Consider the following 25,044-nt stretch of genomic DNA (forward strand, 5'->3'; position numbering starts at 1 on the left):
GACTCACTCTGGACAAGCTGGGGAACCAAAGAGGGGGCGGGAAAAGGCAGAAATTAAATTAGTTGATTTTATTTGAGTAACTTTTTGAAGAAGTGGATCCGGCACTGGGTGCACACGGAGACTCCGGGAGGCTTTGAAAATCAGTCACAATTAACTGAGCCTCCTGGTCCCAGCTGAGCAGGGAGGGGCCAACAAGCGGCCGAGGATCGGGCAGCTTCCGAGATCAGAGAGAGCAGGGACGCAGCTTGCGACTTGAAAGGCAGCTGTGCTCGCAAATTAAACCACTCAGAGCTTAAAAGAGAAGGGAAGTGCGCCCGGGGCCGATGAACCACGCTTCTTGGGGGGGGGGGATGCCAGCCCACGCTGGGGATGATGCAGGGAAGAAGCAAGTCCTCAGCAGACAGTTGGCAGCCCCGACAACCCCGTGACCTTGAGCAAGCCCCTGTCCTCCCCCAGGGGTCAGAGTTACTTGCTGAGCGTTGGGGGCAGGGGTCTTTAGTGCCACAGGCACATGCCAGGCACTGTGTCCTGTACTGGGGATTGCCAGGAGGCCACACAGAAGGGAGGGACAGGAATGGGACTGGCTAGGATTTGAAGGAAATTATCCCCCTTTTTGGATGTGTGTCGGGGTGGCTATGTATGTGGGTGCATGTTGGAGTATGTGAGTGTGGGCACCATACAGAGAACGGGAGCAGGTCAGAGGGCAGCCTCCGGTGTTGGTCCTTGCCATCACCTTGGTTTTGTTTGCCCCTGTATGGCCATGCTAGCTGGTTTGTAAGCTGCTGGTGATTTCCCATCTTGCTCTAGGAGCACAGGGCCGACAAGTGTGCACGAGCTCAGCCAGCTTTATACGGATCTGGGGATTAGAACTCGAACCCACACATTTACACGGCAAACGCCTTATCCACAGAGCCCGAAATTCTTCTTTTATGAGACTGTTGAATCACACAGTGAAAGAAGGGAAGTTAAAGGAGGAGCAGCTCGGAAGCAAGGTTTTCCGACTCTGGTGCATACCCAAATTACCTGGAGAGCTAGTTAACACAGCCATACCCCCGGGGCTCCTTCCTTTCTTCTTTCTTTGCAGTGCTGGGGATCAGACTCAGCTCACACGAGGTAGGTGAGAGCTCCAAGCACGGGAGCTCCACCCCAGCCACACCCCAGGGTCTCCAATCAGGCAGGCGCGGCTGTTAGAAATGATAACAGATTCCCAGGGGCTGCTGCTGGGTTGGGTACAGGGTACAGCGCTTGAACTGCCACCGCAGTTCAAAGAACATCACAGGTACAGGCAGCTACGGGTGCAAAGGCTGTGCTCACCGTGTTTGAGGATTTCTGGGAGAAAAGCTGGGGAGGGTGACGGTGCTTGGTCAGAAAGCAGGTCTTAGGCTGAAGCACTAGGACTTTGTGGCTGCTGGGAGGCGTTCAGTGGCAGCTGAGCAAGATGGGGACAAAGATGTGACGTGATCCGATGCATATTTCTAAAGAATGGCTTAGCTGTATGTTGATAATAAACCACAGACCAAGGATGGAGAGGGGGAGGTGAGCAAGGGCACCAGCTGGTACAAGGCAATGATAAAGACAATGGAAAAGAAGAACAGCAGAGCCAGAGCCCGTGGGGGTCGGTGCATGACTGGAGCTGGGGGAGAGGGCTCCAAGCAGCTCAGTATTGGAGCTGCCATGGAAGGAGGAACAGTTCCTCATCTGGCAGGTCAGGACTGGGGTGTCCACCCCGAACCCAGATCGAAAGGCCTGGGGGACACCTGGCTCTGAGTCTGAACGCTCTCGGAGAGTTAGGGCGGAGACACATCAGCGCAGACAGGGACGGAAGCTCGGGGCTTCATGAAGATGACAAGCGGTGAATCTGGACAGAGAAGTGCTTATCTCTCTCACGGCCTTTCAGTGTAGGGGGCCCAGGCGCCGCCCCTCAGGTGTCACAGCCTGGCTCAGATACAGTGAGGGGATTCCTGCACCTTTCATGATACAAGAATCTTCCCGGCCTTCCAGACCCAGCTCCACTTTTCCAGTCATCATCAGGGCCAACTGTATGCAAAATACTGTGCTTGGCATCACTGAAAACACAGAGCCTCAGCCGCCGGGCAGTGGTGGTACCCACCTTTAATCCCAGCCCTCGGGAGGCAGAGGCAGGTGGATCTCTGGGTTCGAGGCCAGCCTGATCGATAGAGTGAGTTCCAGAACGACAACAGCCAGGGCGGCACAGAGAAACTGTGTCTCAGAAAAAAATAAATAAATAAGTAAGTAAAAACAAAAAACGCCCCCATTCAATCCGTCTTTATTAGCCGCTACTTTATTCTGGGCACTGCAGGAGATGCAGACAACAATGACATCGCCCTTGTTCATTAGCACCCACTCTATGCCTGGCGTCCAGTGTGCTTGACGCCCAGAGTCACCCGAGGACAAGGACATGGCGAATGCTCGCCGGAATGTACTCTGTATTGAGGCCCACAGATAGAAAACTGAGCAGACCCTTTGAATTTCTGGGACCCACTTCACGCGCTGACCTGGGTGTGCAGGGTGCAGAGAGAAACAGGACGCCGGACCCGACCTCAGAATAGAGACGGGTTAGTTTCATCTCCTGCGCCTACCTCGATCAATGGGTGGTGACTGGAGAGCCTGAAGGTTCCATTTAGGCTCCGCAGAAAGGAGTGCCACAATAGATTAGTCATGTCTGCTGTCAGGGGAGGGTGGGGGCCGTGGTGGACAGCACAGGAGCACCGGTGTGGCTGGACCACGGGGCTGGGGTTCAGCAGAGGGTGGACGGTTGCAGGCCTCTGCCACAGGCCCACTCCCTTGGCTCCAGTTCCTCTGTGAGCTGCATCTCTAATGGGTGGAAGGAGCCTGTTTTGCAGTACAACCCGCACTTCTTGGGATATTCAGTAAATAATAGCTATCAGCTAACACTGCTTTCACAGAGCGATTCGCCTTTATCCTCCAATCCCGAGAATAAGCAGGGCAGGTGTTACTGTCTTCATTCTGCTGACAGGGAAGTAAATGCAATGAGAGATAAAGTGACTTGTCTGAGGCTCCATAGTCAGAGCTGAGACAGACCTTGGCACTAGAACTCAAAGTTCCTGGACTCAGCATCTGCGGCTTTCTTAGGGGTAATAGTTGAGACCCTTCCTTGCACAGTACTTTACGGCTTGAAATCGCTTCTTACCCTTGATCTCATTTCATCCTCCGCAGGCTCTTTCTTAAGTGCTGACACCCCATTCTGCAGCTAAGAAAACCGAGGTCCAAGAGTAGAGTGGAAATAAAAGTGTAAGGGCATGCAGCCTGTTTCCCAAATCTGGGGCTTGAGGAGGTGGTGGCAGAGAGGAAAAGAGGAACCACAGTTCCCAAGGGTATCGTTTTTGGAAGGCAGGAAGCAGTAATCGAGGAGTCGCCAATCGTCCTGTGCACAGGCAAAGAGCATGTGGCTCAGCAGCCCTAGGGCCCAAGCCAGGAATCAATCGCTGGCCTCTGCAGAGACGACTTCTAAAGATGTTTTTAATTAAAGTCCAGGAAGATCTATATGTGCTACATCTCCTTGCCTAGCAACAGCACTAGCTCCTACTCCCCCGCTGGAGGGACAACAGGCTGGGAGGGTTCTGGTGGAGACAGGTGCCAGAAGGAGGCCCTGGACCATCAGAGTTGACCCCAGGGACCCCAGGTAATCTGGACAGGGAGGAGCGTGTCCCTGCTCACTTTGTCTCTTCCGTCAACAAGTTATTCATTCAAAGCCTAGGAGCCCAGCATGTAAGGTATTTGCCACCGAGGCCTGATGGCCCGAGCCCTAGCTCTGGGATCCAGGTAAGGATATAAGGAGAAAACTGACTCCACCAAGTTATCCTCCAACCTCCACACACTTGCATGCCATTGCACACATGCCCACACACCCCCAACACACACCACACACGTGAAGATGAATAAAACCCCAAATTAAAACTAACAAAACGGAACAAAGATCCATGCAGGGGCACTGTCCCTGTGCCCTGCTCTGAGCCAACATGGCACCCAGCGCCAAGTTGATAAAGCTACCATCTTGCTCTCAAAGATCTAACACACTGGGCCCTCATAGCTTCTGAGGGCAAAGATGCCCGTGGGTTGAAGAGGTGGACTCACGGGGAAAGCACTTGTGATACAAGTGTGGGGACCTGAGTTTGGATCCCCCCTACCCAAGTAAAACCCAGGAGCAAGCAAATCTTTGGGGGCCGCAGAGACTGGAATGTCCTCATGGCTTGCTAGCCAGGAGTCTAACTGGACTGGTGAGCTCCAGGTTCCGTGAAAGACCTTGTCTCAAAAAATAAAATGCAGAGAGATAAGGGGAAGGCACTCTGTGTCAACCCTTGCCGTCCCTCTTCACCACCTCTGCCTTCTGCCATTGGCCTGACTATTATTACAGATATTGATATTATCAGTTTTCCAAACACACAAGGTCTCTGGGCTCCATGATGACATCCTCACGTGAGTGCAGAGAGGACAGAAGATCTTGTGGGCTTTAAGGTAGGGTATCAGGAAAACCGTAGTAGAGGGGGAACTGATCACACACACACACACACACACACACACACACACACACACACACGGACAAGACTGTGGCTGAGATCCATAAAGAAAGATGGGGTGATGGGAGGTGTTCAAAGACTCTGCAAAAGATTCCCTCGCCTCTTAGAGTTACACCTCACCCTTTTGCCCCTTGCTTCACCTCACGCTATCCCGCTTCTGCTGTGGCACCATCTTTATTCAATTTCTGTGACTCTAGCTTGTTACGCTCCTTGTTCCTACCTCTTTCTGCCGTCATAGCTGCCCCACTTTCTGTCCCTAAGTATGCAGTCCCTCATCTCTCCACCCTGACCCACTTTCCCACCCCTCCTCTTCTGTGTCATCTCCCCCGTTGCTGGTCTCTGGACTAGCCTCCTCCCAGGTCCTGCAACCTCCCCTTCCCTTGCAGCTACTTCCCCACATCCCCTGTGGGTCATTCATCTACATTAGAGCGCCCCAGCTGGGCAGCTAGAAGCAAGGTCAAGATCAGCCCAGCCAGCCCACATTATAAGTGATGATCCAAGAGGGACTTGGGAGGAGACGGGGAGGGGGTGGGGGGGGCGGACTTGGAGAAGGGGCTTGTTTCCTGTGTAATCTGAGTGTTTCCAGGGACTTGACAAGTGGTTTTTAAATTTTAATAGAAAGCATTCCACACGGTGCTGGCAGCAGCAGGGGGTGGGATTCTGTTTTTACAAATGTTGGAATAGCTAAATGTGAGCCCAGGGTATCCCCAGGCCCAGCAGGGAGGCATGGAGGTAAAGGAAGATGACAATTAGAAACATCTTCATTATAATGACACTTGGTCGCCTCAGCCAGGGGAGGACTCTGAGCTTTGCCAAAGCACTTAATCTCTTTAATCTCATTAAGGGGTCTCCACATCCTGGATGCACGAGGGATGAAATATTATTGACTCTTTAGAGACGGGGGATTTCGGGGAACCTATGAGGTGGGGATACTAGAGCGACTCGTGGCGCCTGGAAAAGGGCTGGAGTGAGAGTTTGCCTCTGTGGTCTTCCAGCTCCACCCCGCATAGCACCACCTTCCCCTGGAGCCTGCTGGGGCCTCTTGTACCCCATGGATAGCCTGTGCTAAGAGACCAGCCATGATGAATAGCAACAGAGCCACCCTGATAAATCAGAGATGAGCAGCAGACAAGTCCCCTCTCTCTGGTGCTGGCTTCCAGCGGGTCTCCCACTCAGGGCCAAGGACCTAGCCCTAAGTGCCTCCTGACTATCCAGAGACTGGAAAATGAGCTGCAGTGAAGTACAAGCTATACATCTGGCCCATTGGCCTCTCAAATCCATCATCTTTAAACCCAGGGAGTCTCAGATTACACAGAGGGAAACTGGCCAAACAAAGGGAAGGACTTGCTTGTGGAGTAAGGGCGAAGACATACTGGGGTGCGACCCAGGAATGTGATGCCAGAGCCTACCTACACTGCCTGGAAGTGAGAGGGACATCACCTCTCAGAAGGTCCCACTTCTCACATTGACCGCAGCTGGGAGGAGCCTCAGGGACCTAGAGCACAAGGCAGGCTTGCTGTTCTTCTTGATGTCACCTTCAGCGCAGGTCCAGGGTGTCTGGAGAGTGACATCCTGGCCAGGAAGATCTAGGTTGAAATGTCTCCCTACTGCGTATTGGAGAAATGACCTCAGGATGTCATTGGCTACTCCTGTTACTCAGTTTCCTTCCTGGTTCAGGCAGGGGTCAGGTCCACACTTAATCCATTCTGAGCCCTGCAGGGAACTTATAAAAAATGCCCTTGCCTGGGCTCCACCCAGAGTCCTATTTAACTGGTCCTATTTAATTGGAGGCTCGGTGTCAGTTTTATTTTAAAGCTCCCAGAGGATGCTAATGTGTGGCCAGGCTGAGCACCATCGGAGTCTGTGCTGAGGACCACTTCCCACATTCAGCATTCCTCGTGGATCCCTGAGCCCTGAGATCCTGCTTACCCCAAATCAGGCGGGTGGCCCTTCCTAGTCCCATCTTGGTTTAGGCACGTAAGCAGCACTAAAGCAGGGATGGTCAGGCAGCAGTCTGCGCGGCAACCCTCGTCTTCCACCCCTGCCTTCTGCTTTCTCGGACGCTTTCCTCTTTCACTCAGCAGTTTATCTCAACTCCGGCCAATTCCCTCTTTCTACCTGGAAGGCCGAACAGGTGAGTCTTGACATCCGATCCACCCTGCACTGAAATCCTGCCCAGCTGATGTCCCAGCCTGTGGAATGGGGGTGAGGGTACTGTCCTTGGTGATGATCACGGGGCTCTTTGTTCTTGACAGGCTCCAGCCGGGGAAGCGAGTACTCTTTTTTTTCCCTCCTTCACAAATGAGAAAGCTGAGGCACCAAGAGGTAAAGAGGCTTATCCTTCAACTCAGCCTCGGCTACCTCATCTGTAAAGAGAACTTTTTTTTTTTTTTTTTTTTTTGGTTTGCTTTTCAAGATAAGAACCCACCCTGTAGCACAGCCTGGCCTCAAAAGTACAGTAACTTCCCATCCTGGCCCCCTTGAAGGTTGGCATCACAGGTGTTAGTAATCTGGAAATCTTAACGGATCTGACTGCAAGGCTTTTGTGTAGATTTCCTGTGCTGGTGTGCCGAAAGGGCTCACAGCACAGTGTGTGGTATGAAAGAATTCTTCTGTGTGTGTAACGCCATCACGGTTGCTGAGTACTAGTGTCTGGCCATGGGTTTCCACTCTCCAAAGCTGGACGTTGACTTTTAGAAACTCTGTGGGCCATTTGGCACCACGTTGGCGGCTTCATGTTGGGCCATGGTGTGAATGCTTACCCAAAAGCCGGAAAGTGAGATTTGTTTCCCGTCCACCCCTGCAATCTGTGTCACAGACTCAACATGAGGACAGAAGAAGCCTGACGACGCACTGTGAGCTGCTTGGCAAGAGGCTATGGTGGTTGACCTGGGGAGAGGAGTGACCCCAAAGTGATCTCACAGCTGGCATCCTTCTATGTGGCAATCCGGGGGGGGGCTGCTTCTGACTGGTGGGGAGGGGATGTGTGACCTAAGGAAGCCAGTTCCCCAGGGCCCTGGGGGAACCATGGCGAATCACTGACCCTTCAGCATCCCCACGTGTCGGCATTAACTGTAATGGCCGCCATAAAGAATCCCGGATTGGGGAAATGATTCCAGCATCCCCGAGGGAGTCCCTGGGATGCAGTCAGGGAGAGAGAGAGTGAGCTCAGCCATGTCCCCAGGGAGTCACTCAGCCCAGCATTGTGACTTGCCTGTGGGATGGAAGAAACAGCCAGGGAAGACACAGGGAGACTGCCTGGTAACGGTTACAGTGGCCCTATTTATGGGGCACCCATAGAGAGCCTGACACTTTTTGTGTCCTCTCCCACTCCGGTGCCTCTGTGAGGGAGGCCCAGCTGCACCACTGCACACAGCTGGGGTGTGAGGGGGGACAATGGGCACACACCCCCCTGAGACTGCCACCTGTGTCGAGGCACAAAAGAGTTCTGGCATGTGTCAGATCAATGTCTGACCAGACCACCTCCCCCAAAGTCACTGGGCCTGCGCTGACAGCCCCCAAAAGGGCTCTGACAGTGTAGTCCTGTGTTCAAATTTCACCACGTCCTAGCTCTGTACACTCAGACAAATCTTTCCTGTCTGGCCCATTTCCTCAGTGATCCACCATGCATCTTTGAAATGCTACATGGACTAGAGACGGTATAAGAAGCTGTAGCCAGCCACGATGGCTCATGCCTTTAATCCCAGCACCTGGGAGGTAGAGGCAGGTGTGTCTCTGTGAGTTCAAGGCCAGCCTGCTCTACAAAGTGAGTCCAGGACAGAGAAACCCTGTCTCGAAAAAAAAAAAAGGGGGGCTGTGATTCCAGTTACACCGCAGTAGGTGCTCAACAGAAATTCACTGCTTCCTTCCTCTGCGATTGGAGCTGTGTCCTTGGCCCTAAGTTGGCAACCCTGGGTCATCAACATCATAAGGAAGAGTTTGTTCCCCCTCCTCAACTTCTTAGGGCAATTCAGGTGTGGTTGGCATGGAGCTGTAGCTAGCAAAGAGAGGTGCATTGCAGGGCCTGCTCAGGAGGCCCCGGCAGCTGGGAGAGGGACTGAGAGAGGAAAATGAGAAATGCAAAGGAGTGAAAAATAAATACATGTGTCTGTCTGGAATGATGGAGGGCCCCGGGCTGGAGGCGGGAGAGGCGGGCAGCAGGCTGGGCTCAGCAGAATTGCTGCACTGGCACATGCAGACTCCCTCATTAGCCAAGCAGTGAACTGGCCTCACCTCCCAGCAGGCTGCTTGCTGGTCCGGGGAGCCCAGCTCAGCCCCAAGAGGGTCTCACCCAGGTCCCCACAGGGCATCCAGCTGAGGACATCACCCAGATGTAAGGTCTCAGTCTCCTTCCCTTTGGGTCATATCCTGAACCCCACAAAGATCTCACTGGATCTTACACACACACACATACACACACACACACACACCCCGCAACACAAACACACAGACACTTTTTGCCAAGAAAGATTCCCCTGGTCCTTCCATCTGCCCCTCCCCCACTGGTCCAGCCTCACGTCCCAAGCCCTGCTTTCGTCAAATTGAACATGATGTCAAATTAGAGCCATCTCTGGGACAGGCCGGGAGAAGCTCCCAGTTTAATGAGGCAGCGTCGAAAATCAATAACTTAATTGCCGCTGTTTGATGGACTTTTATCCAATTTATGCTCTCCCCAGCAGCCTACGTGCAGAGCATGAGGAAAAGCGTGTGTGACTTGTGGGGGGCAGTGCTGTCTGGGCATCAGGGGGGAGGGGCAAGAGGGCATCGTGGCCTATAGCACTTTTCAAAGGGGAGCTACCCACTGCCGTCCTCCTGCCTGGGGGGGGCAGGAGACCCCAGCCTCTGGGGCCTAGTGAGCTTGGCTGTACTTCTCTCTGCTGTCGCGGAGAGGGAAGACAGGTGGCTGAGTCTAAAATGGATCCAGAGGGGCTGGAGTGACTAAAGACCCCCAGGGGCCTGCTTTCTAGTCCCAGCTCTGACTGTGCCTCACAACTACATAGATTATGACTGTTCTCTCTGCCTTTGAGGGACTGCCCTTAGCTGCACGGTACTGGGAATATCAAATCCATCCTCCCACTTGCCCTGCAGGCCAAGGACTGGCATTCTGCCCATTTTGGAGGAGAAACTAAGATTCCCTTGCTGGTCCTACATCTGGGAACCAAAGGGTACTTGAATCCAGATACGGTTACATGGTCATCTGTGTCCCTAGGAAGGCCATGGGACACAGATGCAGGAAGCAGGTTGGGCCTCAGTGTGAGGGCAGGGCTGCAGAATGGTGACCTAGTATATTCCCAGAGGGCCTCCTCCTTTCGTGGCTTCCCTAGGACCAGGAGAGGACAGGGACACAAAGTTCCAGGTGACCGCTGTATGATCGTTGTCTTGCTTGGTCCCCCGGGCCCAGGCACGTCTGTGATGCAGGTGATGGCCTCGGACGCGGATGACCCAACTTACGGCAGCAGCGCCCGGCTGGTATACAGCGTGCTGGATGGCGAGCAACACTTCACAGTGGACTCCAAGACAGGTGAGGGGTGGGGTCAGAGTGGCGGAACCCAGGGCAGATCACCAAGCCTGATGACCCAGCAATGCTGAGGGAGCACAGACCGTGTGTAGACTGGCATCTTGGGTTCCAGGAGACTCTGGAAGTGTGGGTGGGTGGGCAGGGAAAAGTGAATGGAGTCTCCTGCAAGAAGAGGAGTAAAGAGGAAAGGCAGGAGGCGGGGGTGTGGGGGCATAGCTGTCTATACCCTCTAAGGGCCTCATGTGTCTGAACTTGGCCTCTTGGAACTACCGATCCTGGTGTGGTATGGGGTCACAAGTGTGTTCTGGGAGGAGCTCCTTTTAGGCAGGTATTAAGCTCTGCTCCTGCAGCAGCTGTTGATTTGATGGAAAGATAAGGTGAGGCTTCCTCATTTACCCCTCACCCACATTTGCACCACTGAGCACCCAGCATGCTCCTCTTCACTCACCCCGAGCTTAGACCCTGCCGATTCTCTGAGAACCCTGGGAGAGTGCCAGTGAAGACAGAGGTTCAGAGAGGCAGAAGGTCACAGAGGTCACACAGCTGGGAGAGCTGCTGACAATGGCTCCTCCTGTGGGCCATTCTCGTTGACCCCGGGATAGGAAGATGAGATGGTTATCAGATGCCATAGATGGTCCATGGAACTGCAGTGGTGGCCTGGGCATTTGCTGGGACAATTGGGATTTGAGGCATCCGATAACAAAAATCAGATGGAGAGGTGAGGGAAGGCACCTAGAGACCTAAAGAGAAGGTATGGCACGGGGCAGCTAGGGGAGGGGACGTGGGGTGCACGAGTCCAGGCTGGCAGGGCTCAGGAGCTCAAGTGGAATCTAAGGACAGCGCGTGTGGGTGTGTGTGATGGATTTGGCTTTGGTTTTTTGTTCATGTGTTTGTTTGGTTTGGTTTGGGGAGGAGAGGGAGGAATCTAGTCTATGAGCTCAGTTTAATTGTGTTCTCTTACACATAATATCTTCATTATTCTAACCTCCTCGCAAAAGCAAGACATTTCAGGAAAGCATTCAAACATTAAAGAAATGCTAAGAAGAAAGTGCTCCACTCCCTGTCCCCAGCCGCCGCAGCCTCACAGGTAGCGGCTGGTGGGTAGGGTCGGGACAATCTCAGACTCGCTCACTTGAAAAACATTAAGTCATTTTGAAAATAGATAGAACATCTCAGGGTTCAAAATTCAAAAAGTTCAAATGAGTATTTAGCAGCAATCCTTCACCTCATCTGGTCCCCAAGCCACCTTGCCTGTGTCCCCAAGGCAACCGATGTAATTTTCTTGTGGATATTTGCAGAGCTCTGCTATGCATGTATAAGGAAATAGGGCACGCATGTTTATCTTCTCTGCTTTGCCGTACACATAGCTTGCTGCTTTTGCTTAACAATACATCTCGAGGATGGCTCCATATCAGTCCGTAAAGAGTGCCCTCATTCTTTTATTTGATGCCTGTTATGGATATACTGAAATTTATTTCGCTAGTCCCCTCCTGATGGACACGTACCCTGTTTCCAATCATTTGCTACAACAAACGGCGCTACCACGAATAACCTCGCACATACATCAGCTTGTGCCAGTGTGAGTGTATCTGCAGGGTAATTTTCAGGAAGTGGAAATGCTGGGTCACAGAGCACATGTATTTGAAATCTCAACAGATAATGCCTAGAGGTACCAGATTCCACTCCCAACCCTCAGACTGCCGTGCCCTGATCCCTCCTCCTCACCGACGCTGTGGGTTCATTGATGACTTCTGAGCGGGGAAGTGACATGTTCGGGTTTTCATTTTAACAAGATCCCTTGGGTGACAGCAAGTGAGCTTGGCTCTGAGACAGGGATTGGAAGCAGAAAAGGCCCCAGAGCCTAGGTGTCCAGCACAAAAGACGAGAAAGTCAAAAGCTGGCCCTTTCCCACCACCTGGCTAGTTAGGAGACCCGAGTTGATGAAGGTTGGGATTGACTGTGTTGGGATGCTGAAGAAAGAGAAGGCATGCAGTGGACCTTGCAAGGGGCAGACACTAGGCAGAGTGGAACCCCTGCGTCCTCCCTCACCTTAGTGTCCTGTGGTCATATAGCTTAGTGGTGCCTCCCGTAGGAACAGGAGGAAGTAAGCTAAGGGAACTCTACAAGAAAGGGATTGGTTCATGTGTCCCAGGGTCTGGAGCAGAGCTAAAGAATCCAACCTTAGGGACTGGAGAGATAGTGCAGCAATTAAGAGCAAACATTAAGTAGAGTTTGGGGAGGCTTGTGGAGAGGTAGGGGAAGGACAGGGGGACCTAGAGGGGTAAGAACTCTACAAGAAGACCAACAGAATCAACTAAGGACTATAAGGGCTCATAAAGGCTGACCAACCAAAGAGGACCATGGACTGATCCTAGCCCCCACATATATATATATGTGTGTGTGTGTGTGTGTGTGTGTAACTGGTGGGCAGCTCAGTCTTCTCAGTCTTGATGAGAGTTTTCTACCAAGTAGAGGAGGGGCTGTCTCTGACATGGACTCTGTTATCTGCTTTTGGATCACTTTCCCCTGGCTGGGCTGCCTTGTCAGGCCTCAGGGAAAGAGGATGCCCTTAGTCCTGATGCGAATGGGCTCCCCTTTTCTGAGGAGGAGAAGGGAGAAAGAAGGGAGAGGGTAGGAGGGTGGGACCAGGAGAAGAGGAGGGAGGTGTCTGCCATGGGGATGTAAAGTGAATAAACAAATTTGAAAAATAAAAACAGGATTGGCTGATCTTCCAGAGGACCCAAGTTCGGTTCCCAGCACACCACATGGCTGCTTACAGCTATCTGTAACTCCAGTTCCAGGTATCCGACACCCTTTTCTGGCCCCCGAAGGCACCGCATGCACACAGTACACATACACACATACAGGCAAGCATTCATCCATGTAAAATAAAAATAAAAAAGTATCTTAAATAATCCAGCTTTAACTGTGCCAGGGAAGAGAGAGAAAGAAACGTCTAGAAGGTTTAGCCACCCATCTAAGTTATGAACACGGAGCTCTGAGAATGGTTGAGGCTTTTGAAATGTCCCATAACTGCGGGAGACGGGTGAGGGGGGAATCAGGGACTCCAGCCTGCCCAATGCCTGCCCCTTGCATGATCTCACTGCACCCCCTTTTCTCACTTCAGCATCTTCAGCTTTAGTGCCCCTCCTCACCCTGTAGACTCACTCTCGAGCTTGTAGGAATGCAGGGGGAGACCTCTTGGGTTCATTCAGTCAGTACAGGCCTGCGTATATGCTAGGCGCTTGGGAGATGGCAGCAAAACTGCCCTCCTGGAGGTTCGACTAGAGAAAGAAATACAGAAAACAAGCACAGGCCTATTAAAGCATAATGCCAGGCCTAAAGGATTAGATGGAGGTGCAGAAACCTGGGCAGGCTTTTCTATGACCCTGGAACTCAGAGCCAGATAAAGTGAGGGGCACGGGGAATTCTAGGGATAAGCAGTGAGGTCATCGGACAAGGAGTGGGTGATGCGCTCTACACAGCCCTTGCTTGGTGCAGGGATCTCTGTGCGTTTGAAGACAGCCTGAGCTACAGTCACAGGCCAGAGTAAGATTAAGGGGTTTTTGAGGGTGATGGGTGTGGGAAGGGGGTAACAGGGCCAAGACTGGATTTGGGAGGTAGCAAGGACAGGCAGGTGAAAGGTTAGACTCCCTGAGAGTGAGGAGGCTTCCACTCTCTGAGGGGTACCCCCCCTCCACTGCTCAGAAGGGTCAAAAGGGGTGAGACAGATGAGGCGTCCACAGGCCCAGAAAAGCAGAAACCGTTTCTTGGAAGCCAGAAAAGGGACTCTTTTCAAGCCAGGTGAAGGAGTCCCCGTGGGGTCCCTGTTGGAATCCCTTCAGCTTCTGTATGTGAAAGGGGTCCACTCTGACGTTTCCCAGAATGCACTGGATCTCCCCTCCGTACCCCAGCCTCACTTCCACAGTCACCCTGGCACCACTGCCAGCCCCGGTTCCATTTCCCTAGCCAGGAATATTCCGCCGATGCGGGGCTATATTTAGCCGCCACTGCGAGGTACAGTCTGTTCTCGCTGCGCAGCTAGCAGGGAGCAGAGCCGCAGCGAGGCCCGCGAGGAAGGTGTGAGGAAGGGAGGGGGCGGGGCTGCGCCACGGGGCCCAGTGCCAGAGGAGGAATTAACTTGTGTGTTTTAAAGGCCAGGCCTGCCAGCCAGCCCCCCACAGGGGCGACAGGGATGGCATTTGCGGGCTAATGAGGCATCGTGCAGGCTCCAGGTCCCCTTCTGCAGCATCTCGAGGAGGCGGGGCAGAAACAACAGCGGGATCTGGGGACCCCGGTCAGAACACGGCCATGGGCAGCCACGGCCAGGTTGTGATTACCAGCCCCTGCCTGCCACCGCCTCAGCATGAACGGAGAGACTCCCTCAGAGATGTCAGGATCTTGGCTAAAAAGTCACACCTGTGCCAAGGACGGCCACCGGTCCTAGAGGGGATACAGCTCAGACTTGCTAAGCAGCTACCGTGAGCTGGGTCCCAGGGTCGGGATGGTGAACTCAGCTCCACTTTCAGCCTTGTAGATTTTTGTTCTGACAGGGAACCAGCCACCTGGGTGAGGAGGACAGGAAGGAGGCAGAAGAGGCCACTCAAGCGTTTCAGTTGGTAACTGAGCACTTCCCCCCAAACCCTGTAGATACTTAGGCTGACCAAAGACCAGACTGAATCTCTGCCCCCTGGGGCTTGTCTTTTTTCTTTGTAACCCAACCCAGGTTACAAAGAAAAAGATGGGCCAGGAATCTTTGAAACAGGAGACCTGTTGGGTCAGTGGGTAAAATGCAAGCCCTGAGTTCAGTTCCCTAATGCCGCATGTGTGTGTATGTGTGTGTGTGTGCATGTGTATATGTGTGTGTGTGTGTTTGTATGGGAGCATGTGTTTGTGTGTGCATGCATGCATGTGTGCGTGTGTGTGTGTTTCTGCGTATGCGTGTACATGGTGTGGTGTGGTGTGATGAGAAGCGAGGCAGAACTCCCAGGAGCTTGCAGACCATAGCTTGGGTACCAGGCAGTGAGTAAGAGACCCTGTCTCAAGCGAGATGGGAAGTGAGAATGAGTGCTCACGGTTGTCCTCCGCCCTCAGCGAGTGCACTGCGGCGTGTGCGTGCCCACACCCACGAGCACCCTGTCTCAGTTACTTTTCTATTGCTATCATGAGTCACCACGACCAAGGAAACTCACAGAAAGTTTAGGTCTAGATGGTCTAGAAGGACTAACGGTTCCAGAGAGTTAGCGTCCGCAATGGCCGAGCGAAGGCATGGCTGCTGGAACAGCTCACATTTCATATCACAACCAGAAGGCAAAGAGAGGACACTCAAGATGGTGAGAATCTTTTGGAACCTCGAGGCCCACCCTTTGTGACAATCCTCCTCCAGGAAGCCCCCATGCCCTACTTCTTCCCCAAACAGCCACCAACTGGCGACCAGGTTTTCAAATGCTTGACACTTTTGAGGAGCATCTCATTCAAACACACACACACACTTTTTTAAGGAGTGAAATGTGCTCCTAGAAGCCTCGCCTCAGCTGTGCCTCCGCAGCCTCCAGGGCAGGTGTCTTCATTTCTTTTTCTCGTGCTATGATAAAGTGCCCTTTTAAAAAAGAGTTAAGCCTGAAAGGGTTTATTTTACTTCAATCCACAGTCCATCACAGCAGGAAGTCAAGGCAGCAGGAGCTTGAAGTAGCTGGTCACATCCACAATCTGTAACTGGAGAAGGAGGCATGCCCAGGCTCCTGGCTGTTCAGCTCCCTCTCCGGAGCTGTGCCACGAATGGCCCCACCCATAATTAAGATGGGTTCTCCCAGCTCAATTAACATAATCAAGATAATCCTCTACAGGTGTGCCTGTAGAGGAGCCCTGCCTCCTAGGTAATTCTGGATCCTGGCAAGAAGCCATCACATTTTATGGAACAGGGAACAGACTCAGGTAGACCCAAGAACTTGTCCAAACTCAGGGTGGTTGTGTAAACAGCGAACGAATAGCCAGGCCCCTGTCTGTCTGACCCAAGTCTATCCTTTTTACGTGCTTCATATCCAGTGCTGTGTGTTCTCGGCCTATCACAGACGGTCAGCAAGTGCCGAACAAACGAACGAACAAACGAATGAATGAATGAATGAACAAGATCATGGGCTGATTTAGGGTTTTGTGCCCCATATGTGAATTTTCCCCTGTGCTCTATCACTCAGGGCATTCATCTCCTGGTATCTCACAGGGATTGGCTCCAAGACTCCAAGGCTGTTGAAGCATAAGGTGGCATGGTCATGACATGTCACCTCACACATCCTTTCATGTACTCTAAATCATCCCTAGAGGACTGAGGACGCTTACGTGAAGGGAATGTAGGAAATCCGTGTCTCTCACTCTTGCTCAGGGAATAACACCGAGGGGGAAAATGCTATGCGTGCCAGGCAGGCACAGTTATTTTCTTCTTGTTCTCCATCTTAAGAGGAAAAAAAAAATCTTTTTTACATTTATTTGTGTATTCATCTTGCGTGTGTGCACGTGTGTAGGAATGCATGTAGAGGTCAGAGGACCATGTATGGGTGTGTGAGACTTGTTCCTCTCTTTCTACCACGTGAGAACAGAACCCGGGTCATCGGGCTACGAAGCAGCTTCCTTTACCTGCTGAGGTTTCTCTGTTCTCCGAGAACACATTCCTGAGACCTCACAGAAGGATGGCGGCTGACTGGAGGGAGAGGGAGCCCGGTGGATAGAGGGAGGGTGAGGTTAGCTTGGACCTGTCAGCCAAGCGACCCTCCGGGTAGGCACAGCTGCGTGGACTAGCCTAGGCCCAGCCAGCCCAGGAACGGCTCAGCTAACCAGATTTCAAGCTAACCCAGTGGTTTATTCTTTGTCACAGTTGTGTGGGCTGGCTGAGCAGTTCTTCTGGGGTTTGTGGTACCGCCCTTGGCTGTCAGGCAGCTGAGGGCTGACTCAGCTGGCAGTCTTAGGCCTCCTCTCCCCTGTCCCTTTTGTCCTGCTTCAACGTGCATAGGCCTCAGTATTCCCAGAAAAAAGACCCCCAAGCCAGAGCACAACACATGCCCGAGGCCAGAGTCAGTGGGAAGGAAGGATCCAGGGTTGTGAATACTGGGAAGTGTTTCATCAGAAACCATCACCATAGCAACCTCACAGAAGCGAATGACTCAGGACAGGGTCCAGAGGCCATGTGCTCCCTGCTGCCCACTCCGGGTAACCAGAGGCTCCCGAACCTCATCCTCTAGGAGATGCCATGCCCCCGGACTCTCTGGAGCTGGAAGTGATGGGGACAACAGGGAAGCCAGCTGCTTGGGGCCTCCTCCTCACCTGCTCAGGTAGAGCCGGACTTGTGTTCTAGTCCCCACTCGGAGCAGGAGGTGCAGAGCTTTGAGATACACAGTGGCCCTAAATCCTGCTGGGAGACTGTCATTCAGTGTACCCCTAGACCGCAAAGTGGCCTGCAAATGTCCGGCTGGTCAGCTCTCTGCTGGACGTGGTGCACATACCTGTATTCCAGCACTCGAGAGGTGGAGGCAGGAGGATCGGGAGTTCAAGACCAGCCTGAGAGATGAGACCCTCTCTCAGAACAACAACAAAGCCAGCCTAATTCCTCTCCTGACTTCTTGCCGTGGACCTTGCCTGCCAACCTGGTGGTCACTATAGCTGCCTGCCATTTGTCCTTGCTCCCTGCTGTTGGCACTGGCTGCTCGCTCGCTCTGGCTCTGACAAGCATTGCCCTTTTCTTCTCTTTCCTCTCTCTGCCTCCCTCTTTCTTCTCTCTGGTTCTGGCTGTTTCTCCTGCTTTCCTTCCCTTCTTTTCTGTCTCAGGAGGCCCCCCTCCCCAAATGTCTCTCTTCCCTGGTCTCTCCTATCATCCCCCGTCCAGGCCTCTGTCTCTTTCCTCAGGGTCCTGAGCTTCTCCCTTCCTCTCTTCTTTCTTCCCTTTATGTTCTTTCCTTCCTCCTCTTTCCATCACAAAAAGCACATCACCCTGACCATTGCCTACCCCAGCCACACAATACAGCACACACACAACGCACACATTACACAACCACACACAACACACACATAACACACCACACACACTACATAGCACATACACAAAACACATAACATATACACACAATATACATTCTCACACAGACATACACCACACACCATATACAACATACACACACACACACACAACACACACTAGCCTCTCTTCCTGTCCTGTTACCTTTACTGGAGTCCAGGGACTTTGAGGACATCAGGAGTCGGAGCCCAGGTTTTATGGGGCGCATCCTGGGACTGCCGGTGCATGACTCCACCTGGCACTCAGGCCAGGCGCCACCTGTCACCACCTGTGCTTGGCAAGTTGCAGGGGGCGTCAGGAGAGGCTCTAAATGCCTCATCAACCGCCCCCCCTCCCGACCCGGGTTCTTACACCGATAGGAAATGGGGCCTGACCATCTTCTCTGCAGAGTTAACTTTCAGCATTCCCGTTTCTCCTTCCGCATCACGGGCAGCCAGCAAGATGGTCTCTTCAGCCCTTCTCTGTAGCCTGGACAGAGAGCCCAGGCTTGAGGTGTCGGGGAGGGCCGGGGGACGGGCAGGCATGTGTGACTGTGGTAGGAGGCGCACCTGCGCGCAGGCGAGTGTGACCTCAGTGACTATTGCCTGACTGCCAAACGCTCCGAGCAGCTGCTTGGCACCAACTTCTGCAGGTCACTAATAAATCATGCAGACGCCTTGCTCACACACACCAGATCCTGGGGGAAACTGAGACCCGCTGTGGGACTGGCCACCCAGGGAGGGTACCCATGGTGAATTCTGGTCCACGGGCCTCCTCTCAGCAAACCGAGAGGTCTTTTGTTTGAAGCACCGCCAGTCTATACGTGGAAGTGTGTGTGCATGTGTGGAGGGGTGTTACTCCCTTGGTGTATGGAGGTGTGTAGGCGTGTGGGAGGAGGTGCAGAAAACCCCTCTGTTTCTCTGTGATTGTCCAGTGTGGGAGAGAGATGTCAGGTATTGATGTCCGTGTGCACCTGCTGATGAGCTCTGGGAGTCCAGTGGCCACGCGGCTTAGTTACCAAGGCAATCTATAGTAGAAAAGCATTTAGCCAGGCATGGTGGCACACACCTTCAATCCCAGCACTCATAGCAGAGGCAGGTGGATCTCTATGAGTTCGAGGCCTGCCTGGTCTATAGAGTGAGCTCCAGGACAGCCAGGGCCACACAAAGAGAGACCCCTGTCAAACAACCCCCATCCTAAACGTTTAACTGGGACTCACAGCTCCAGACAGTTAGGATCTGTGACCATCACAGTGAGGACCATGGCAGCAGACAGGCAGGCACGGCACTGGAACAGCAGATGAGAGAGAGAGCTCATCTGATTCCGAAGCAGAGACAGAGGGCACACTACGAATGGCGTGTGTGTTTTGAAACCTCAAAGCCCACCCCCCAGTGACACGCCTCCTCCAACAAGGCCAAACACCTTAAAGTTCTTCCCAAACTGTTCTACCAACCAGGGACCAAACGTGAAAATATATAGAGCCTTTGGGAGCCATTTTCGTTCCAGCTACCACCCTGTACGTGGCTGCTGCACCCATGACTCTCCCTTAACCCTCGGTGCACAGGTCAACATGGCTGTGCCATGCCTCAGCCTCGCCAGAGTCTTTTCCATGTCCCCACTCTCCCTCACCCGCAGGTGTGATCCGGACAGCTGTGCCCGACCTCGACCGCGAGAGCCAGGAACGCTACGAGGTGGTTATCCAAGCTACAGACATGGCAGGCCAGCTGGGTGGCCTCTCGGGTTCCACCACAGTCACCATTGTGGTTACTGACGTCAACGACAACCCACCCCGCTTCCCACAAAGTAAGTAGGGTTGTGCCGTGTATCTGTCTATCAGCCCAGCTTCCTTTGAAGCTTCCTGCATGAGGCGGGACCGTCACCTGGGTGCTCTTCTTTCCCCAATCTTCCCCAAGCCTGCCACCGCAGGGTCCTGTCTATCTGGTTTTTCAGACAGAAGAACTGCTGTGGCCTCCCCATATGGGAAGCCAGCCCGCCCGCTCTCTGCCCATCCACTTGCCCTCTTGCTGGCCCTTCAGGGCCTCCTAGCTACTGCTGGATTCATGACCCAAGCTTGTAATGATGTGTTAAAGGCTCACAGAGGTTTAGGCAGAGGGACACCCATAGTGAAGCCCAGCCTGAGGACAAGGTCACCTGGAGCCTGAGCCTGGAGCCTGGAGGCTACCTGTCTGTGCAGATGAATTGGGAAGGCTTGTCTCTTCTGGCACAGTTCAGGACAGGGAGCCTCTCTGGATCAGGCCCTCACCTGTCTGTCAGCCTGGCTGGCCAGGCTGGCCCAGGCTTGGGCCCAGCCACCACCAGGAAGCTGCAGCTTCAGCTGGCAAAGACTAAACGCCTCCGGAGCTGCTGATTCCTATCAGGCGAGTCATTACCCGAGGTCCGCTGCTCTCATATTAGGCCCCGCCACAGAGGACTGACCCCCATGAGATAAGTGAATGCAATCCCTTAGCTGAGCTCACAGCAGGCATTTAGCAGCACAGGGTGTGCTCTGGCACAGTCTGCAGACACCAGGCCCAGAGGCAGGCCCCAGCACTCCTGTTCCCAAAGGGAAAGCTTCAGGCTAGCCAAGAGCAACAAGGCTCCGGGCAGCAGGCTCTACTTGAGGGGCAGAGAAGGGAGGAGGCCCAGCCAAAAGGATGCTAGACACATTCCTCCCTCCCTCCTTCTCTCCTTTCCTCCCTCCCTCCTTCCCACCTCTGCTTTCTTCTATCTCCCCTCCTTCCCCCTTCCCTCCCTCTTTTCCTTTTCCCCCTTCTCTCCTGCCCTCATTTCTTCGTTGTGACTGTAGCAGAAAGAAGGGCAAACAGTAGAAAAGCCCAGAGCCGACACTCAGCCCCACCAGCAGGACCCAGAATCCCCAAGTACCTTTCCACAGCATCTTCCCTCTCCAACAGTACCAACCCCCGTTCTGCCTGATGCCATCATGTCTAAGCTTTTCTGAAAGTCTGCTCTCCTCACTACGTATCGCCAGGCACTATGGTCTAATTTGGCCCCTTGGTGAACCCCAGATACGTGAAACCGTATGATATATAAATTTCTGTGTGCCTTTGGCTTTCAGGATTATGTTCCTAAACTCAGGTTGTTTCTTCTAGCTCTGTTTCTTTTTCTTGCTGTATAGTAGTCACCCTGTATCTATCCCACTGGGTTCTTGGCTTGTTGCTAGATGGAACTATTGTGAACTTTGAACCGAGTTGCCTTTTCCTCCTGGTGCCCATCTGCAAACACTTCTCTAGTGTTGCTGGGAAGCACATCCTCGTGAAGAAATGTGCTTGCCCCTTGTACCACATCCTCACCAACACTGGATGTTGTTAGACTCTTTAATCTGGAAGAACCTGGAGACTGCCTATTTGTGATTGCAGCGGGCTTTTATTTAGTGGCTCACCCCCGAGACAGCACATCTTGCGGGGCAGGCTGAGTCACTCACCGATACATTCCGCCCAGGAGACAGTGTGCTGTGCCTGCTGAATGGCAGAGAGCCTCGACCCTCGCCTCCCACATTACACACTCAGCCCGGAGGGAAGAGAGTTTGAGAGAAGCGCAATAGCGCCTGCTAGAACATCCCTGGGGCTCTGGGACAGGAGCAGATGAAGGTGCAGGGAGGGTCCCCAAAAGAAGACAGTGGTAGGGAAGGTGGGGACCGGGCACCTGCAGGCGAGCCGTGAGTTGTGCGGGATGGTCCCCGGTCCATCCAGCGGGGCGGAATGAGAACCGGGCTATTGGATGGGCTGGCAGTGTGGGGCAGACCAAGGGACTTGCCATGCTACCCCAAGGTCAGTGGGGAGCTGTGGAGAGACTAGAGCAAGGATCCTCTCAAGGTTGAATGTGAGGAAAAGGTAGCCATGCCGTCCGAAGGTCCCCGGGCATTTGATGGCCCCAAGAGGCAAACTCCCAAAGTTCACCTGGGCTGACTGCCATTCAGCAGGGCCCCCTCACCTTCTTGGAGGCCCGGGGAGAAGAATGCTGCAGGCACCTCACCTGGGTTCCCTTCACTCTCCGGGGCCATCCCTGCCGGACGGTGCTCACCTCAGTGTTCGCACCTGCCATCTCCTCTGTCTAGCGTGTGTTTTCCCAGCTATCTACCCCGTTTGGCTAACCCCCTCGCCCCTTCTTCAGTGCAGGACATCGGAGGTCCCCAGAGGTGACACGAACGCCATCAATGTGAGATGGCACAAGCCAGTCATTTCCAGGCAGCAGCAGCATCTGGTTGTCATAGCAACACTGCTGTTAGGAAGGTGTTCTTCCCATTTCACAGATGAGGGAACTAAAGCACAGGGATACAGGCCAGAACTGGCTCCAGAGCCTGATCCTTCATCGTAAACTTCCTCTGTCCCCCTGGCAAGTGGAGAAACAGACCTCAAGGGTGGCATAGTTGGCCGCATGCCATCAACCAGGAAGCCTAGCGGTGGAACGAGAGACTTCTAATCACGCGGCCTCTGCCCTTCTTCAGAGGACAGGCCCATAGAAGTCTGAAATTCCTACCTGGCCAGAGAAATCTCTCTGCAGACGCAACCCCACCCCAGGCCCACCAGGCCCCTCCTCCTCTCCCCGCTCTGGCAGAGGCCTGGGTCAACCTCCTGGCATGTTCCCCACAGGGATATACCGGTTCAGCATACAGGAGTCAGCGCCCATTGGCACGGCCGTGGGCCGAGTGAAGGCCGAGGACTCGGATGTGGGCGAGAACACGGACATGACTTACCACCTGAGAGAGGAGAGCGGCAGCGGAGGAGACGCGTTCAAGGTCACCACGGACAGCGACACTCAGGAAGCCATCATAGCAGTGCAGAAGGTACGCAGCCTTGGGCAGGGTGGGAAGGCAGGTGCCAGGGCCGGCTGTGGGAGAGAGGGGACCCTACCTCCTCCGCCTTCGGGGCTGAGGACTTGGTGTCTCGTTCCCAACGGACAAGAGATAAAATGAGTTGGAGAGGGTAAGTGAATCTACTCAGGGTTGAGCAGCTCTTTGTGAGTTCAGATTTGAGTCCGTGCTCCTAAAACATCGCTGTGGGCTGCTTGAACGCATCCCTGGCCCTTCAGTGGTCCTTTCCTTTAATCCCCATGCTTCCCTTGGGAGGAAAGGTCACAATCCCCATTCTGACTAGTGAGAGAGGTAGAGAAGGAGAAAGGAGTTTCCCAAGACAACATCTGGGAGGGACAGAGTTGGGATTTGAACCCAAGCCTTGCCCCCACTACATCCAGCAGCTGAACTCACCCCCTGGCTGACCCAGGAGCCTCGCCCCACAGACCCCAGGGCTCCTGAGAGGTCTGTGGAAAAGGAGGTCCCATAACAAAGCAAGAATCTGTCTCCTGGGACTTTGAGATGGCTGTGAAGACTCAGGGTGCCAAGTCTTGAGGGCTTTGCCTTCAAACATACTTCCCAGCACAAGGCTCATGTCCCCTGCCCTGGTCCACTCGTTGTTGCAGGTCTGCGTGTACCCCCCCAAAGGTTCAATGCCCTGCCAAGGTCACTCAACTGGGACAGCCCCGTAGAAACACTGGCTTGGGGTTCCGGCTGCAGAATAATTAGTGTTCAATCCCGTGTCCCCAACTCTAAGACAGGCCCAGAGTCACAGATGGGAGCTAGGGGGACCCAGAGCAGCCCGCAGCCCACAGCACTCCATGGTTCCCTAGAGTCCACAGCACCAGACCTCATCCCGGCAGGCTGGTTTTCTCTCATCCCCGTGCTCTGCAGCGTGGTGGCTCCCGTGGGCGCCTGAGGTGTCTGTGGCAGAGTCAGCAATGGCTCCAGAGCCCCGCCTGATGAATGGCTTGCTTTAGAAGCCATCTTTCATTCCTGGGCCAGCACCCAACTCCCCAAGTCCCGATTGCTCAGGCAACAAGACAGGGAGAGAGGGGAATCTAGCTGCTGAGGAAGGAGCCTGTATGCCAGGCAGCATAGGCTTAGGCACTCCGGGAAGCCCCACCACCACCGCGTGGCCACAGTAAAGCTCTGCCATTAAATTCACCTTTGTAGGATGACCAGAGGCAAGCACAGCCAAGGCGTTCTTCTCTTGGGGAGCCTCATTAACTCCCCCAAAGCCTTTTAAAAGCCTGATCCTCCACAGTCACCTCACGACAGAAAGCCAGAGCTGTAGACTTCAGAGCTGTGCCCCTATTTCTCTCTCCTGGCTTTGGAAGCCACATTGGCCTGGCTCAGAGTCCTAGCTTGCCAGGGGCTACCTACTCAGGGTGTTGCTGTGCCCTCCTGGCCCTGATTTTCTCCTGGGTAAGAGACCACTGCCGTATCACTGCTGCCGGTGGCTAGTAAACAGAGTGACGGATGAAGCTGTATTGACTGGGAATGCAAGAAACCCGGGGATTGGTGCCGTCTAAAGTGGTGACTGTGGGCGCACAGACAAAGCAGTCTCCCGGAAGCCCCCATTATACTGGGAAGAGTTGGTCTGGGCCTCTAACAGTTAGCACTGTAGTGGGCTGGGCCAACTGTGACCTGGGCTGCCGGCCTGCTGTACCCGCTTCCTGACAATGCCCTCAGCCACCGGGCCCACTGCTGACCAGCCCTCTCTGTCTCCTCCAGCACCTGGACTTTGAATCACAGCAGGTGCACACAGTGGTGCTGGAAGCCCTCAACAAGTTTGTGGACCCCCGCTTCGCCGACCTGGGCACATTCCGAGACCAGGCAATTGTGCGAGTGGCCGTGACCGATGTGGATGAGCCCCCTGAGTTCCGGCCACCCTCTGGCCTCCTGGAGGTGCAGGAGGATGCGCAGGTGGGCTCCCTGGTCGGCGTGGTGACGGCGCGGGACCCCGACGCCGCCAACCGGCCCGTCCGGTGAGACCCCCACCCGGGGCCACGCCTGCTGCCTGCTGTCCTGCCATATGCCACCCCAACAGACTGAGGGCAGAGTGGGGGAAGGGACACTGGGAACCAGGGAGCCGGGAAACAGAGAGGGGGCA

General features: G+C 53.9%; 1 protein-coding gene across 4 annotated transcripts in view; it reads left to right on the top strand.

Annotated features, from left to right (window-relative positions):
• The window catches only part of Cdh22 (cadherin 22), a 117,542-nt gene that overhangs the window by 64,396 nt on the left and 28,102 nt on the right, over positions 1 to 25,044 (top strand). For 3 of the 4 annotated variants that reach the window (XM_060382841.1, XM_021638306.2, XM_060382842.1), the window contains exons 4-7: positions 9,961 to 10,080; positions 19,754 to 19,921; positions 22,729 to 22,922; positions 24,666 to 24,919. In XM_060382841.1, coding sequence (XP_060238824.1) covers positions 9,961 to 10,080; positions 19,754 to 19,921; positions 22,729 to 22,922; positions 24,666 to 24,919 — 736 coding nt within the window. Of the gene's footprint in view, positions 1 to 6,452; positions 6,694 to 9,960; positions 10,081 to 19,753; positions 19,922 to 22,728; positions 22,923 to 24,665; positions 24,920 to 25,044 lie in introns of those variants that run through there. The other variant, XM_060382843.1, reaches the window with a different exon arrangement.

The sequence above is a fragment of the Meriones unguiculatus genome, chromosome 4 (assembly GCF_030254825.1).
Source record: "Meriones unguiculatus strain TT.TT164.6M chromosome 4, Bangor_MerUng_6.1, whole genome shotgun sequence".
NCBI lineage: Eukaryota > Metazoa > Chordata > Mammalia > Rodentia > Muridae > Meriones > Meriones unguiculatus.